Source organism: Panthera tigris, chromosome B2, assembly GCF_018350195.1.
Source record: "Panthera tigris isolate Pti1 chromosome B2, P.tigris_Pti1_mat1.1, whole genome shotgun sequence".
In the NCBI taxonomy this organism is placed as follows: domain Eukaryota; kingdom Metazoa; phylum Chordata; class Mammalia; order Carnivora; family Felidae; genus Panthera; species Panthera tigris.
In genome coordinates, this window is record NC_056664.1 from 41,452,656 (window position 1) to 41,469,125 (window position 16,470).

Sequence of the window (16,470 nt, forward strand, 5' to 3'; positions counted from 1 at the left end):
CTTAGCTCCTGAGAACACCTGCTTATTTCTTGGAAGTGAACTGAAGACAGAATCCTTACCTTGCTGGTGTTGGAGATAGGTAGGTAGGTGTGTGTGTGTGTGTGTGTGTGTGTGTGTGTGTGTGTGTGTGTGTAAATGGGGACAATATAAATATTTACTATTTTTTATTTTTAAGAAGAATGTTTTTGTCTTTTAAGAAAAAAATAGTTTATATTGTATATTACATTTTAAGCACTTTACATACATTATCTCATGTAACAACCTTCCATAGTACGTATTGTTCCCAGTTTATAGATGAGGCTTGGGGAAATTGAACAACTTGCCTACATGGTGAAACCTGGATTCTAACCCAGTCCACTTGGCTCCAGAGGCTTAGTACTGTGTGGTCTTACTCTGAAATAGTTAACCTGATTCAGTCTGCCAAAAGTGGTAGCATTGGAAGGCCTCAGGACTTCCTTTTCTGGCTTCACAATGGTTCCTGACAAGGCACCTGCCATTAATAAGTGGTAAGTAAATCTGGAATCAATGAGAACAAAAGGTCTGAGTTACTCTCAGGGCTATGACCAATTGAAGCCTATTTCACCAGTTAGAATTTCTGCTAGTTTTCTATCTGAGGATGTTGCCTTACAAAAGGAACAGGGCCTTACCTCCCACTTGGGAATGGATAGACCAAAGGGTCTGAGCAGAGGGAGAGTTTTCAACAGGGGAGTTACAAATTGTTTTTTGAGATGGAAGACACATTAGACCGTCAGCTCCCTCAAATTTTAAAAGTCTTTATAAACAATGCCCAGATAATCAAAACAAAGTAATTATCTGGGTAATTTAGACACGTATTTCTCTCTTGGCTTGGCACTGGGGCTCAGGTCATTCTAATTCCATGAGTCCTCTCCAAATGAATCCAGGAATGAGATCAGTTAATATTAACAAGTCCAATCTCCTTCCCTGACAACAAGCTTGCTGTAGGCATCTGTTCATTTGTTTGACCTTGGCTGGGGACTCTAGAGGTGGGTGTGAAGTAGTCTAGCCCAGGGAGTGAAGAGCCCCAGCTGCAGTGGGGTTCTGGCCTTTCATGTGTTGCTACTATTTGGGCCTAAAGGCAACTGTTGTGGTGCCCGAGATAGCTAAATGTAGGTGGCAAGTGATGTCATCCTTTTTGTAAATGTCATCCTTTTTGTATTTCTCTTCACATCCTGTTTTCCCAAGGTGTAGCTCCGTACCTTGCCCCAGTGCCTAGGTTTCCATTTGTCACTTGGGTGGAATAGTCCTATGGAAGGAGTAAATAGACATCTCATGAAGACTGAAGAGAATGGAACGATGGACCCCATTCTGTAGGACTTGGGGGTGGGGGCAGGGGGATTAATTATCTTAGATCCCTAGACTTTTTTATTATTTCAATGTTTGTTTATTTTTGAGGGAGAGAGCATGCACAGGGGAGGGGCAGAAAGCGGGAGACAGAGGATCCGAAATAGGCTCTGCGCTGTGAGCACTGAGCGGAATGGGGGGCTTGAACTCACAAACTGTGAGATCATGACCTGAGTGGAAATCAAGAGTTGGGTGCTTAACCCACTGAGCCATGTAGGTGCTCCAGATTCTTAGACTTTTAGAGCCAGGAGGATCACAAATTCTTTACACAATTCTGAGGCTAAGAAGGGACACAACTGGGGTGAAATAATACAGCTAATGTCACTGTTCTGTTTTCTTCCCAAGCCCCCATTCCATATAGAATGAGGACTCAATAAATGTCAACTATTTGAAGGGCTCAGGGAAAGGCAAAAATATCTATGGAACTGGGGACCTTCAATCCCACACTGTAGCCTACCTATGTTAGGGGAAACTACGCCATTACTGTCACAGCTGAACACATGAGGTCCCCAACGCAAGAAGGAAAGTATGGGAGCTAGTGTGCGACCCAGCTTTTCTGAAGGGCTGGGTGGGGAGCAGGGCTGGCCTGAGGCTCTAAGAGGGCGGGGCCCACAGGCGGTGAGTGGAATCCTTACTGCCCTACGGAGGGCAGGGCTTTGGTCTCCATGGAGACAGCTTCTCCTAGCAACCTGGCAGGCGTTGAGCCGAGCCTTGGGCATGATGGACGCAGAGAGCCTCCTGCTGTCGCTGGAGCTGGCGTCCGGCAGTGGGCAGGGCCTCAGCCCGGACCGTCGGGCCTCTCTACTTACCTCTCTTCTGTTGGTGAAACGCGACTACCGCTATGATCGGGTCCTCTTCTGGGGCCGCATCCTCGGCCTTGTCGCCGATTATTACATCGCGCAGGGCCTGAGTGAGGACCAGCTCGCACCACGCAAGACCCTCTACAGGTGGAGGCAGAGGCCCCGGGCTACTGAAGGGGGCGCCACTAGGAGGCTGGGATGGGGTGGGTGTGGATGGAATCGAAAGGAGGGAGGCCTATAGGGCAAGGTGGGGTGGGGGTGGGGGACATGAGAACAGCGCAGAGCAGGGGCGGGACAGGGGGAGGAGAACAATTTGGAGGCTGGTGGGTTTATAACAGAGGCCGGGCTAAGAACGTAGGCAGAGCAAGGTGAAAGTTCCTGGACAATGGAGACCTGGAGTGGACGCTAGGTACGTCCTGGTATTGAGGGCAGTTTGGAAAGGGTTAGAAGCCCTGGAGGGTAATGAGGTGCTGTTTAGAAGGGGATGCAGGAGCATCTTTGGTGGAGTAGGAGTTGGCTCACAAAAGGAGGCAGTCTAGGAAGTAGAGAACCAATGCAGAATAGTAGAAGAGGGATATCAAACTGGGGAAAATTCACTGGACGCTACCATACAGGGCCATCCTGCCAGTCTTGACTACCCGCAGCGATGCTGGGAAGCTCACCACCTTACAAAACAACCCTTTCAGGCCGCAGGGAGTTGGAGACTTCATGTATCTGTCGTGCATCAATGCAACATTGATTGGATGCGTTCTGTGTAGACAGGGTTACAAAGATGGCCAAGTCTCACCAGTCTCCAAGTTACTCACATCCTAGGAAGGAAGACCGACACATAACCCTGCGATTACAGCAAAGTGTGTTAACACCTGAACAGAAATGTGTACAAAGGGGGACCAAGGCCTTCTAGAGAGCAATTAAATAAGACTGCTAAGGGAGTAAGAGATCTGTTGAGATCTGAAAGCTGATGAGTTCCTCAGGAAGGTGTGAGGGAAAGGCATGCCAGTTAGAGGGAATGGTTCTGCAATCTTGGCTGCAATGGACTTGGAGCGTTTGGGAGAACAGCAGGTAGGTAAACATGATAGTGGCGGGCAAGGGTGTTTATGCAGACTGGATGGAGAGGCTCGGGGAGGGGGTGGTTGAACTTTGTAGGCAGGCTATGGGGAGCCATTGAGGGGCCTTAAGCAACAAGAGCCTGTTTATATCTGAGTGGGCATGCCAGCCTGGAAGTGGGTGAGCATTCAGGAGTGTGTTGCAGTGTCAAGATGAAGGAGACTGAAAGGAAGAGGTAGCTGAGGGAATAGGGGAGGAGATGGGTGGGAAAGGTGTAGACGGTAGCACTGTCAGGACTTGGGCCTGAATGGGGCAGGTGAAGAAGAGGTCAAGGTTGACCCTCCTTCCAGCTAAGGCAGTTGGGTAAGTGCTGGTGCCACCCACAGGGACAGAAATCCGGAAGTAGGACTAGGGAAGCCCCAGTGAACTTGATATGAGGTGACTGGGGAGCAGGGTCATAGGAGGCACATTAAAGTACAAATCTGAAGTCCAGATAAAAAAAATCTGGACTGAAGATAGAGACTGGGGACTCATTTTGTTCCATAAGATTTTATCTCTTAAGCACCTACTATGTGCCAGGCATTGATCTAGGCACCAGGAATTCAGTAGTAAATGAGACAAAGTCCTTGCCTTTATAGAGTTTACATTATAACGTGTGTGTGTGTGTGAAACAATATATAAACACACATACATTGCATGTCTGCTGGTGCGCAGTGCCGAGAGGGATAGAGAATACAGCATGGGGTACTGTTTTAAATAGGGCGGTCAGAGACAGTCTCTCTGATAAGGTAACATTTGTGAAGAGGCCTGAAGCAACTGAGAAAGTGAGCTATGTGTTTATCTGAAGGAAGAGAATTCCAGGCAAGTGAAAAGGGCTCAAGGCAGATGTGTGTTTAGTGTTGGTGGAACCCCATAGAAGCTAGTGCGGCTGGAGAGGAGTAAGTGAGCAGGAGCATTGTAAGACATGAGGTCAGAGAGGTAAGGGACCGAGGACAATCTTGCAGGGCTTTGTGGGCATTGCAAGGAGTGGGCTTCATGGGAAGTGTGGGAAGCTTGTGCACAGAGACATGATCTAGCAGTTGGGTGGGAATGAGACTGAAAGGGGAGCAGGTATGGAATTGGGGAGACCAGTTAGGAGGCTACTGTAATATCTAGGTAAGAGTAGATAGGGACTTGGATCAGTGGGGAACAGTGGAGTGGTAAGAGGTGGTTGGATTCTGGATACCAACTAGACAGTACCTAAGTCTCTTAAGAGTCAGGTGGGCCAGCCTGCAGAGAGAAAAAGAGGGGCAAGAATAGATCCCTGGGAATATTTAGGGCAGTGAAGGAGGAAGAAGGGAGATGTCAAAGGAAACAGAAATGGAATGCATTTGTTGGTTTTTAGGTCCCATGAATGACCTCCTAAGCCATTTTTTGGGGATGGTGGGGGCAGAAATGACCATGTAGTGGGCAGAGTGAAGGGGAGGGGAAGAAAGGCTTTCACAGAGCAAGTTGTTTTGGGATATTTATTTAGAGAGCGAGCATGGGGGAGAGGGGCAGAGGGAGAGAGAAAGAATCCCAAGTAGACTTAATCCCACAACCCTAGGATCATGACCTCAGCCAAAAATAGGAGTCAGATGCTCAACCGGCTGAGCCACCAACACGCCCCTGAGGTGTTTTTTGTTTGTTTGTTTGTTTGTTTGTTTTTAAGTAGGCCTCCCATCCAACGTGGGGCTTGAACTCATGACTCTGACATCAAGTGGCATATACTCTACGGACTGAGCCAGCCAGGCACCCCTGTTCTGAGATTATTATTCAGAGCTGGAGAGAGAGGAGAGGGGGACAGGAAGAGGATATTTTTTAGCAGGCCATGGACTTGGGGGGTGTTGATTTGGGAAGCTGAGAAGTTTTGATGTTGAGAAAGGAGCCAGCAGAGAGGGAAGGGCAGAAAGATGAGCAGCCTGCGACATAGGCCAAGTGGGTTAGAGTGGAGGGGAGGATGCCCTCTCCTGGTGGGAGGGGAAAGAAGCATCTGGCCGGTCAGCGCTGGAGACCTCAGAGGATGGGCCCTGCGGCCTGAGCTGGCTTCCCTGAGAAATGCGGGAAGAGGGCCATGCTGTTGGTTCAGTAGGCAGGCTGAGCATGAATTTGGGGTTCAGCAGAGCGGAGTTGCCTGTAATTGAGGTTCTAGAAACTCATCAGGAATCTCACAGTGCAGATATCTAGGAAGAAGTTCTTGGAATTTTGGCATACATGAAGCTTTTGTGAACTTTTACAAAATAAAATGGAATTTGCATCACATGTGGGGGTGGGGTACACCTTCCAAGGGGAGAGCTGTGACTGACTCTTTTCTTGAGCTTCATCCCTCAAGAGAAGGAGCAGTGGCAGGAAGCCTGAGTGAGAGGGGTAGTTGGGAACCAGGCCCGTGGGGATGTTGTTGGCAGCCTGAACTGCATGGAGTGGAGCCTCTTGCCCCCTGCCACGGAGGAGATGATGGCACAGACGTCTGTGGTGAAGGGCCGCTTCATGGGGGACCCCTCACATGAGTATGAACACACTGAGCTGCAGAAGATAAAGGAGGGCGGAAAGGTCTTTGAAGAGGAAGTGGTGGTAAGTGAAGACAAGAGGAGGAGGACAAAGAAAGCCTGGGCTATCCAAAACCCAGCCCAATAGAAATTGTGGGGGCATCAACATAACCCCACTCAGCTCCTGAGCGACACGGGGGAGAGTGGATGAGCCACTCTGTCAGCAACCTGGCTCTGGGCAGGGGCGGGGAGAGGGGGGTCTGTGTTGCGCTCCGGGGCACTGGGATGTGCACAGCCTCTTGTATCTTTTTATATGTTTTTATTTTTCTAGATAATATATCCACATGGTTCGAAATTCAAAGACACAAAAAGGAATTTAGCGAAAATGTCCCTCTCATCCCTGTCTGCCGGTCACCCAGGCCCACTTTCTGGGAGGGGGGGGGCATCAATGTAACCATTTTATGTGTATGTGCACGCGTGTCCAAATCTTGCTACACAAATTGCAGTCTGGATCAGAAGCATCACCATGCCCTGCGAGTTAGGAATGTACAATCTTGGGCTGGGATCAGGATCTGAATTTTAACACATTCCAAGGGGATTCGAATACACATTAAAGTTTCAGAAGCTCAACTTCCGAGGCACTTTATGCAAATGCAAGCCTCGGCAAATACCTTACCTCTACATATTCTCTGTTTATCTTAAGACAAAACAAGTGGCAGCATGTTATGCACACAGCTCTGCACCTTGCTTTTTTTTTTACCTAATATATTTTGGGGGTCTTTCTATGTCAGTGCTCTAAAGAGCCTCCCCATTCTTTTTACCATTGCATGAATGTACCAAATTTCACGAGTCTTAATTCATGAAATGCAGGTCTCCAAATTTTAGCTCTGACAAGCAGGGGCACAGTGAATGACCTTGTATATAATGTCATTTCCATTTTATGTGCACGCTGTCTGAAGGTTCAATTCCTACAAATGGAATTGCTAGGTCAAAACATAAGGAGCTCAACATCTTGAAACTTGACAAACGTGGAATTCAAAACACAGTCTTTGCCCTTGAACCTGGATGATACCAAAAGTCTAGGTCTAGGCCTGTGATGCCTCACCTGGCATCCCCACTCCTCTTCCCCTCTCCCCCTGACAAACTTAACCCCCCTGAGTCTTATTCCTATAAAATTGGGATAATTATAACTACTTTGTAGGCTTGTGCATATTACATGAGGTGACACAATTGAAGCCCCTGGCCTGGCCACATACTGAGTCTTAGTTTCTATCTAATTTATAAAATTTCTTGTTGGCCACTCATGGGAAATAGGTGGCTGAGTGACTCTCAGGGTCCCTGGTGACACATTTTCCCTGTCAAGGGCTGCTTTTCCCACAGACACCTCTATGAAGTCCTTTTATTCAGGGTGGCCCTTGATATTGATTGTAACCAAATTTCATCTGCATAAAAATGTTATAATATGAGGTGATGCTTGAGAAATAATGTTAAAGAGCAGGATCTGAAACAATATGAACTGTGACTCTAATTTTGTTTTAAATATATCTATATCTATATCTATATCTATATCTGCTATCTATCTATATATATCATGCTATCTGCCATATCTCCTCTGAGATATATATATTTATATATGGAAGGAAATATACCAATATGTTATTAGTGATTCTCTTTAGGAGGTGGGATTTTAAGTGGTTTTAATTCAAGTATTTTATTTATTTTTTAAAGTTTATTATTTTGAGAGAGAGAAGAGAGAGAGTTGGGAGGGACACAAAGAGAGGGAGAGAGAGAATCCCAAGCAGGCTCTGCACCATCAGCCCAGAGTCTGATGTGGGGCTTGAACTCATGAACCACAAGATCGTGAACTGAGCCAAAAGAAACCAAGAGTTGGCTGGTTAATGACTGAGCCAGTCAGGCACCCCTCCTTTAAGTATTTGATAAATGATTTCCATATTACCTAATATTCTACAACAAGCATGATTGCTTTTGTATTTTAAAAAGGCAAAATAAGAACATTTAAATATGATATGTTTCTGGAAGAGAATATAAGAAGTTGTTAATGGTGGTTGTCTCCAGTGAAGGCAGTTGGGGGGCTAGGGATGGGGCAAGAGAGACTACTTTTTTATAGTAGTTTTAAATATTGCACGATCAGTCTGTATTAACAATTTAAAAAAGAGGGAGGGAGGGAAGGAAGGAAGAACGGAAGAAAATCTTGAGCGGAGGGAAGGCGAGGGCTTGCCCAGCATGATTTTCCATGGAGCTGGCATTACACTGTGGTGACCCAGGTCAGATGGTCATACAGAGGGCCTTTGCACCAGTGGTGAGTGGGCACAGTACTCTGGCAGGATGGCTCATCCCGTCTCCTTAGGTCCAGATCAAGGAAGAGACCCGCTTGGTGTCTATCATTGACCAGATTGACAAGGCTGTGGCTATCATCCCCCGAGGAGCCCTTTTTAAGACCCCTTTTGGACCTGTCCATGTCAATCGGACTTTTGAAGGTGAGTTCTCCAGGGCCCCTCTCAAGGGCAGGAAAGCGTCTCTTTCCAAGCATAGTCGGATACATTCTGAGAATTCTGGGGAAACTGTTCACTTCCTCAGAGAAAGAACAGCCGTGGCCATATCACTTGGAAAGATGTGCCCAATGGCCTGGCATCGGTGGTTGGCATGGGCTGCCCAGTCACTGGACCCCACTCTTTTCTGCCTGAGGGTTCTCCTACCTGGGTCCCAGGCTTTGCGTGGGTCTGGGCTCCCTGCATTTCCCACCTTCTTCCTCCTTGATCTCTCCTCATTGCAGGGCCTGGGCCAAGCTTTGGCTGACAGAACACTACTCCTTTTTCTCCCTTTAGTTCTCGGTCAGTCTCTGACTGAGTCGTTTGCAGGCCCCTCCATGTGGTCCCTGTGCGTGGAGAAAGGGGGTGCTGTGTGGTTTGGGGCTGACCATACCACCTTCTTTTAGGACTCTCTTTGTCTGAAGCCAAGAAGCTCAGTTCCTACTTCCACTTCAGGGAGCCTGTTCAGCTGAAGAACAAGACCTTGCTTGAGAAGGCTGACCTGGATCCCTCCCTGGACTTCATGGACTCCTTAGAGCATGACATCCCCAAAGGTAATAGCCCATTACCTTGAGGACATTGGGTCTGCCCCCAGGTCAGTGCAGTGGGCCATGCTATCTGCCATTCTCCTCTGAGATTGGAACCAAGGGCCCGAGTGGGAACGGGTGGCTCACTGGAGGTCCTTGAGGGTGGGGGCTTCCCCAAGGCCCAATACAGGCCCACCTCATAATAAACAGACGGTACGTGTCTGCAGACAAAAGGAAGTACTGTCTTCCACAGAAAGGAAGTCCCTCGGTGCCTCTTCTGATTTCCATTATTGGTCTTGAAGGAGGCAGGTTGAGAATCCTCCCCCAACCATCTCTGAAAAGATCCCTGAAAATACCAGCCACACATCCATCTCCGTTGTAAGTTCTGCGGTTAGATCTGGTGCTTGTCACATAGCTGGTGCTCTGTGAGTGGCTGCTGACCGACCGAAGGGCCAACCACCTGCTAAGGAAATGAGTTCTGTACATTTGCTTCCTGCTATGTGTGTGGTACTTTTTAATCTTAAGACGTGCAGCCTCCGCGGTCTTCCCGTTCTTCAGGGCCCACCTGGCCCAGGCACACACCCAGAGTTTGGGGGATGGGGTCACAGAGACCCCATTTCCTTCCTCTGAGCTTCGCAAGCCCTGGGAAGACGCTCTTGCTCGGATGCCCTAGCCCAAGACAGTTGCCAGGCTCTGGGCAACCGGGGGCCAGACTCAAGGTGCTGATGCAGCACCCCTGCCTCTTTTCCTCCCCGTGTTTGGTGTTTCTCCAACCGGAGGGACCTGCTGTTGATGATGGCAACGCTAGGGACAGCGATAAGGATAGTAATGACGACGCATAAAAGCAATGGCACTACTTGTGTGCTCAGCTCTCTCCATCCCTTATCGTCACAGCCAACCTGGGAGGTAGAGACCGTTGTTATCCCCATTTTACAGGTGAAGAAACAGGGCTAAAGTCCACGACACAGCAAATGTTAGGGCCTTAGACTCCAGGCCTCTGGCATGAACTGTGGCATCAAGTAGATTAGTGTTTCCTTCTAAGCGGGTAGTGGGAACAGCAGGACAGCACCCACGCCCACCACACAGGGGAAACACTTCTGAGGAGCCACGGCCACTCCCAGTCAGGGTGAGAGTGGGATGGCAGAGGCAAGGGCTCTGGGCTGGGATTCCGAATCTGCCACTTACTCGCTGTGTAACCTCGGGCAAGCTCCTCACTCTCCCCGTGCCTCCATTTCCTCATTCCCCCAAGGGAATACTGACCTTTTCTACCTCATTGGGTTGTCGTGAGAACTGAGTGTGCACACAAAATGCTTATAGCAGTGCCTCACACATAGTAGGGACTCAAATGAAAATCAGTAATTCTATTAGTGCTATTTTGAGCAGCAAAAAGGCCTTAAAGGGGAGTTGGGGCAGGCCAGGGAGGATCGAGAAGGCCAAGGGGTAGGAGGCCTAGGGCAAGGCGGCAGGAGCTGCCAGCGGCTCGTGAACAGGTCTGTGACAATAAGGCACTGGTGCATGGAGGGATGAAATAGGGCCACACAAGGATCTGGAGGCCATTTCATGGCTACTGAAGCACCCCAGGGGCCAGTGATGGTCCCAAGTGGGTAAGGGCTGCCAGCAAGGAATGGCCACTCTGGCCACTGCCACATGGGGGTACCCGAGTCAAACCTCCCGGAGCTTAGAAAGGGGCCCATGGTGTGGGGGGTGGAAGTGTGGGTGGTCAGGGGAAAAGCAGACACTCTGATTTTGCTCCCGGACTCCCTTACCTGCCAGGGAAGGAGGAGAGGGTGCTGGTTGGCTGTCTGCAAAGCAGATAGTGGCCACAGGGGTCTGGCTGCTAAGTGGGGCCCAGGAGTTCTTCCCTGGGACGTCAGCACTGGCTGGAGGAATGGATTTGGGCAGTCGCTTTCTGCCCAGGTAGGATCAGTTTCCTTTCTGGGACTGAAGTGACTGTTTAGGGGACTCTGTCACCCATTAGCAGGTATGGTTTAGGTTGGGCCTGTCCCCAGGACTCCGGCTCTCTGTGCCTGTGGAGGTAGGGCCAGCTCAGCAGCTTGTTCCTGGGCAAGCCCTGGCTGAAGAGAGGATGGGGAGGGACATTGCCTGGTGCCACCACTACCCTCCCCGGCTGTCCTGCTGTGCCCTGGGGTCTGCAGAGTTTTGTGGGAGTGGATAGCTTTGGGGGCAGCCTTCCTCCTTGTGCATGAAGGGCAGCAGCCGAGAGTTCTCGGAACTTGGGCTGCAGTCAGGTGGGACAGATGGAGCACCAGGTCAGGCCAGACTTCTCGGCAGCACTCTGCCGTTCAGTGCTCCTTAACCTTTCACTGAGCAGATAGCCACTGAGCAGGTGCCGTGTGCCAGGCTGCAGGATGCCGTCGTGCCCAAGACGGACACCGTCTTTGCCTCACAGAGTTTTGAAAGATCAAATGAAACTGGATGGGTAGTGAAAATGTAAAATAGAAGGTGCCTCACACAAAAGGTCACCGGTCCCCTGGGGAGCAGGGCTCCTCTCCTTACCCCACTTGAAGGCTGGAGCCCACAGATCTCAGGAAACTGCCAGGTGCCGGACCTCTTGGGCTCCAGCACTTGTGAGCCAGGCAGCAACGCCCAGTTCAGGCAGCAGAGGGCAGCAAGATGCCTGCCTGCCAGGAGAACTACCTTTCAAATGTGGCCTTGGTTGGGGAGGAGGCAGGGGACAGGAGTCAGGAATGCTGCAGACAGGTGAGGAACACAGTGCCCAGATCAGCTTTCTCTTGGGGGTGTGTGTGCAGGTGGCTCCTTCCACCCAGTCCCTTGGAAGCCTGGCTGACGGGTGCTTCTGGACCAGGGGGCTTGCCCATAACTTGTGGCCCTGGTGTGGGGGGAGCGGCTGCTCTGAGAAAAGGGACCATGGCTATTTCTGTGTGTGTGAGAAGTGTGGGGCTGATTTGAGGAGAAAGTTTAAAACCATCTGCTGTGGCTGGAGAGCCCTGTTCCCTAGTCTGGCCCACTCGCCCCCTCAAATGTAATCTCAGAGCTTTGCTACCCTTTTTTCCAGGAGGGCAGGAGAATGTAATTATGACACATACCCTAGACTGAGGCTTCCACTAGCAAAGTGAGACCCCTGACCCTGGGGCAACCCAGGAGGACTTCCTGCCAAGAGGCTCCATTCCTGATTTACTAACTTGCCCCCCAACACATCCTCAAAAAACAGCTTGTAGAGGACTGGCTGGCTGCCAGGGAGAAGGACGGGCGTTTTGGGGACTTGGGAGAGACCAGGACCATAGGAGGCTGCTTCCTCTGGAGTCTGAGAGGACATGGTGGCAGTGGCTGGGTGTCCAGCCTTTCCAGCCTTTGCAGTAAAAGTGGGTGAAGGTGACAGCAAGTGCCTGGCTCTCCAGGTAGACGCTACGTGACTCCTGGCACGTTGGGAGTCTGTGTTTCCTGGGCGACCAGCTGAGCCAGGGACAAGGAGGACAGGAGTGTGACAGGAATGCAAGGGAGGGAGGGAGGCAGTGCTGTTGGCTGGCCGGGCCCTCACACGCCACTTCCGTTCTCCATCAGCACCCTGCAGCCTGCTTGGCACTGCCCCCTACCCCAGTGGGGGCACTGCATTTCTCTAGCATCCCTGCCATCTTTCCCCTTGCTCTTGGCGGGGGTGGGGCCCCTTCATCTACTGGGGAGCAGGAGGAAGGGGCCAAACTGTAGGTGGGCAGCCTTATGCAAGGGAAGGTCAGGAGCCGGCCCCTGCCAGGGTGTGTTAAAGGGCTGGCAACTGTGAACTGAGAGCAGTCTAGGCTGGGGGACTCCAGGATTTCATTTCTCCAGGGCATTTGGCTCAGGCAGGCTGTAAGCTGCCCTCCTGGGTGGGCAGAGACAAGTGAGGCAGAGCCTGACCCTTTTCAGTTCAAGAAAGCTGTGGGACTGCGGGCTCCAAGGGCAGGGACTGTCCCCAGATGATGCTCTGGGTACTGTGTGTGACTGGATTGGGTGTGTGTGTGTGTGGGGGGGTTGGTTAGGGAACGTACCTTCCTGGGGTCTGTGCTTCTGGCCAAAAGCTGAATACGGTGCACTGGGACACTTTGTTCTGTCACACCCTTGCTCTCATTACCCTCAGGCAACCTGTTTTCTGTAATGAGTGACTGGGAAAGCAGCAGGCTAGGGCCTCTTGAACTCTGAGGGCAGGTCTGGGAGGCAGAGAACCTCAGGTGCCCAGACAGGAAAGTTGTAGGAGCTACGGGAACTTCTACCCCCTTTTCTGGCCAGCCAGTGCCCCAGTCGGGGCTGGTAACCCAGGGGCCCTCTTCCTTCTCGACACCGCTGGCCAGCACCGTGTGGGCTTGGGGGAGTGGAGTGAAGCCCACACTGTGGCTCCTACTTCACCTTCTCCTGAAGGGGCGGTGGCACCTAGCGCAGGCTGCTGCAGTGCTCAGCTGGGCTCTGAGCCGGCGGCCTCTCCTGAGCAGGCCTGTGCCAGCTGACCTACATGCACCCGGGGAAAGCTCTGGCTTTGACCCGGGGAAGGTGATGGCCCCCTGAGCAGGGTTGAGCCGCCATTGGGCCCAGGGGCTCCCGGTGGCCAGGTCTCTCAGACGCAGGGTGGCCCCTGGTGGGTGCGGACTGAGCCGTGAGGCTGTTGGGTGTGGAGTGACCAGGGTGGGCCGTGGCTGGAGGAGGCCTGTGGGAAGCTGGGGTGGTGGGAGCCAAGCAGCCGGGCTGAGCTGGCAGCCGATGAAGGCCTCAGCGCAGCTCTCAGTGCATCACTGGCTGGTCCAACACCAAAACCTTCAAAGCATTTGCCTTTCTGGCAGGGCCCGGAGCAGAGCTGTGGCTGGGCCGGGGAGAGGCCTCAGTGCGCAGGGGAATAGAAGCTCCAGATCTGCATCCAGAGGCGATTTTCCCAGGCTCCTTCCTCCCACACAGGGGCTCCCTCCCTTGGTTCTGGAGCTGGATCAGGCCCTTCCCGCCAAGTCCTCATGGCTGCACAACTCAGCCCCGGGCTGGGCCACTTCTGTCTGGGGAGCAAAAATCCAGGGCAGAACCCAGCACACACAAAGGCTCATCAGCTGCAGCCCAAGTCCCCTCCTGCCAAGCATGGCTCTCAGGCTCCCAGCTGCCAGGAAGGGCTATTGAGCTGGGAGGCCCGAAACAGCCCAATTTCTGTGCGTCCCCGGTCAGGTCTAATCCGTCCCGGAGCAGAGGCTTCTGGGGCTGTGGAAGAGAAAGCAAAGTGGCTAAGAGGACAGACTGCACCAGGACTGCAGGCCACTGGTGACTACCTCTCAAATAGGGCGAGGAAGCCTGGGAAAGCCTCCCCGAGCTGGGCCCCATCTCCCCGGCCTGCAGACTCCACTTCCTCCCCCACTCAACCTTTAACTAGACTTGCTGACAGGAACAAAATGGACTAGGGTGTGCTTCACCTCTTTTCATTTCCTTTGCCCTCCCTCTGGAAGTGGTTTTAATGAGCAGCAAAATGGCTAAAAGGCAATCAGGAGGAGGAAAGCGCCAGATAATTAAATTGTCTTCCCTTTTCCCAGCGGAGCCTTAGCACCCAGGCCAGGCTGCCTAGGAACTGAGGGCCTTTGCACACAGGGTAGGGCTCTGGCTCCATGGCATCCAAGGTCTCCCCTCCTGCCCGCTTCTTCCCAGGGTCCTGGAGCATCCAGATGGAGAGGGGCAACGCACTGGTGGTGCTGCGCAGCCTGCTCTGGCCAGGCCTCACCTTCTTCCATGCTCCCCGCACCAAGAACTGTGGCTACATCTACGTGGGTACCGGTGAGAAGAACATAGACCTCCCCTTCATGCTCTAGGGGGGGGGGGGGCAGGGGTGTCAGCCTGGAGGGTTTATGTAGAGTCTGAACATTATTTTCATAAATTGCAGTGGATTTGCTCTGTCTGTTCTGTTTTGCTGCTTCTCCACACCTCCACCTTCATCTGGTGGCCAGGCTCTGAGGCCACTGCGCTGGGAGACCCAGCTCTGGAGCAAATGGCAGAGGGCTGGAATGTGCTAACGAGGGAGGGGGAGGGGGAGAGAGAAAGAGAGGAGAGGAGAGAGAGATGGAGAGATGATGGTGGGTGGAAACTGCTGGGAGTCGGGGAGGGGAGGGGACAGCCAGGAGCCTTCCAAGGAAGGCAGCTCAACTTATTTCCTCTAAGCCCTGCAGGGTGAAGAGCTGAAGGCGGTCAACACAGGGCTAGGGAAACATCTTGGCCTATCACAAGGGATTAGTGACTCGACGTTCAGTAACTGGCTAGAAATGGGCTCAAGGCCCTTGCACTTCCCAGGCAGTGAGCACACATAACCAGTGGTGGAGTCCATGAGCCTGGTTTATGATATTCTTTTTTGGGAGAACTGCCAGTTATAGGACCACAACTGCTGCTCAGGGACCCCGCCACCTTCCCAGTGCTGTCACCAGGCAGGGTGAGGGCACTGAAGTTGGTCCATTGCCTCCTGTGCCTGCCGTCCCCATTGGAGGAGCTGGGCCAGAGTACAGGAGCTCTGATCACGTTCTCAGGAAGCTCTGCCCCGTCAGTGATACAGCACCAAAGGCTTTCTTGAGTAGGAGATGTTGTCTTTCAGGAGGGGTGACCCCACAGCCATGCGCACTTTGTTCCAGCGGCGGCCTTTATTATAGATGGGCTTGACGGAGCGGGGGGACCAGCGGGTCAGGTACCTGTGGAGGGAGGGTAGGGAGGTGGCTGTGAGGGCAGTGGCCCATGCTAGAGCTGGGAGAGTGGGTACTGTCTCCTCAGGCCAGAGCCTTTCACCAGTTTCTCTTCTTGAGGAGCAGGGGCTTTTCCTGGGAGCAATGACTGAGTGTGCTGTAAACAGATGGGCTGGGCTCTTGCTGCCTCAAGTGTGTGTGGCCAGGGTCAGGCAGCCCAGGGCCACGCGCTCCCTTGATCTTTATGAGTTGTCAGTGTTTGTGTGTATACTTGCTGGGGGAGGAGGCGGGGGAAGAGGTTGCCCAGAGAGCAGATCATTCCTCTCTGGCCTCAGTCATGGGGAGAGGAGAGGCTGATGTAAGGCCTGGAGGAATCCTTCCCTCTTCCCCACTTGGCTCCCTCTGCCAACCCAGCCTTCCGGGAGCATCCCCTGGGCAGCCATACTGGTGTAGGACCCTTGCCCCTCACCCAACCCATGATGGGAGCCAAGGGTGAGGGCCTGTGGCACAGACCTAGCCCAGGAAGGTTCCTGTAAGCAGGAGGGGGGTGGGGGAAGATGGCTGCCGCCCACAGTCCTTTGGCCTCCTTTGGGGATGGCCAGGGCCCTGACAGTTCCCGGAAAAGTGGCTCATGCCGGCTGGGACTGGGGTTTACTCCATCCAGAATGAAACCTGGATCTTGTCCAGAGAGGCCCACCCTTCGTCCTGAAAGCTCAGCTATGGCAAAGCCAGGCTCCTCCCCTGCCTCCACTCGAGGCTGGGGCTCAACCCAGCCACCTCTAGAGACCCTCATATGAGAAACTTTTTCATTAAAAAAAATTAATCACCTTGGTTGAAAATTTTTGGATAAAATTGGAAAAAAAAAAAAAGAAAAGATTGCTGATTTATACATTTCAGCTGAACTCCCCCGGACCTTGGTTTCCTGCTCTTAGCCTCGTGCAAAGGGATCAGCTCTGAGAGGAAGTAAAAAGCTGTGGGAAGTGCTGGCCTACACTCCAAGTATGGGCAGGGAGGGAAGGGCTCTCCAGTATACTGTC

At 52.1% G+C, this 16,470-nt stretch overlaps 2 protein-coding genes and 1 long non-coding RNA gene across 13 annotated transcripts in view; 1 reads left to right on the plus strand and 2 right to left on the minus strand.

The window, feature by feature from the left end:
* The first annotated feature begins 5 nt into the window (after positions 1-5).
* On the plus strand, positions 6-15,086 carry RSPH9 (radial spoke head component 9). 9 transcript variants are annotated; one of them, XM_042986441.1, is made up of 7 exons: positions 2,310-2,365; positions 2,849-3,224; positions 5,633-5,798; positions 8,082-8,211; positions 8,670-8,816; positions 14,418-14,543; positions 14,925-15,086. In XM_042986441.1, the coding sequence occupies exons 2-7, from the start codon at positions 3,124-3,126 to the stop codon at positions 15,068-15,070; spliced, it is 816 nt and encodes a 271-aa protein (XP_042842375.1). In that variant the 5' UTR covers positions 2,310-2,365; positions 2,849-3,123; the 3' UTR covers positions 15,071-15,086. The 9 variants fall into 9 exon arrangements, with proteins under 9 accessions (XP_042842380.1, XP_042842374.1, XP_042842378.1 ...); XM_042986443.1 differs by having other exon boundaries at positions 2,320-2,365; positions 2,925-3,224; XM_015538920.2 differs by having other exon boundaries at positions 2,333-2,365; positions 2,777-3,224.
* LOC122238642 lies at positions 758-2,220 on the minus strand. 2 transcript variants are annotated; one of them, XR_006217664.1, is made up of 2 exons: positions 2,172-2,220; positions 758-1,264 (listed from the first exon to the last, which is right to left on the minus strand). It is a non-coding gene; the product is annotated as an uncharacterized LOC122238642 (long non-coding RNA). The 2 variants fall into 2 exon arrangements; XR_006217663.1 differs by lacking the exon at positions 2,172-2,220 and adding an exon at positions 1,820-1,915.
* Positions 15,078-16,470, minus strand: part of MRPS18A (mitochondrial ribosomal protein S18A) — a 16,588-nt gene continuing 15,195 nt past the window's right edge. The window contains exon 6 of one of the 2 annotated variants that reach the window (XM_007085136.3): positions 15,078-15,442. In XM_007085136.3, coding sequence (XP_007085198.1) covers positions 15,298-15,442 — 145 coding nt within the window. In that variant the 3' untranslated portion in view covers positions 15,078-15,297. The remainder of the gene's footprint in view (positions 15,443-16,470) is intronic. The other variant, XM_007085137.3, reaches the window with a different exon arrangement.

What these genes read in the sequence shown, in the direction of transcription:
- RSPH9 (XM_042986440.1), top strand. Translation starts at nt 2,080, where the DNA reads ATGATGGACGCAGAGAGCCTCCTGCTGTCGCTGGAGCTGGCGTCCGGC. An exon ending in TGTCAATCGGACTTTTGAAG is followed by an intron (nt 8,212 to 8,669) that starts GTGAGTTCTCCA and finishes ACCTTCTTTTAG; the next exon opens with GACTCTCTTTGTCTGAAGCC. An exon ending in AGAGCATGACATCCCCAAAG is followed by an intron (nt 8,817 to 14,417) that starts GTAATAGCCCAT and finishes GCTTCTTCCCAG; the next exon opens with GGTCCTGGAGCATCCAGATG.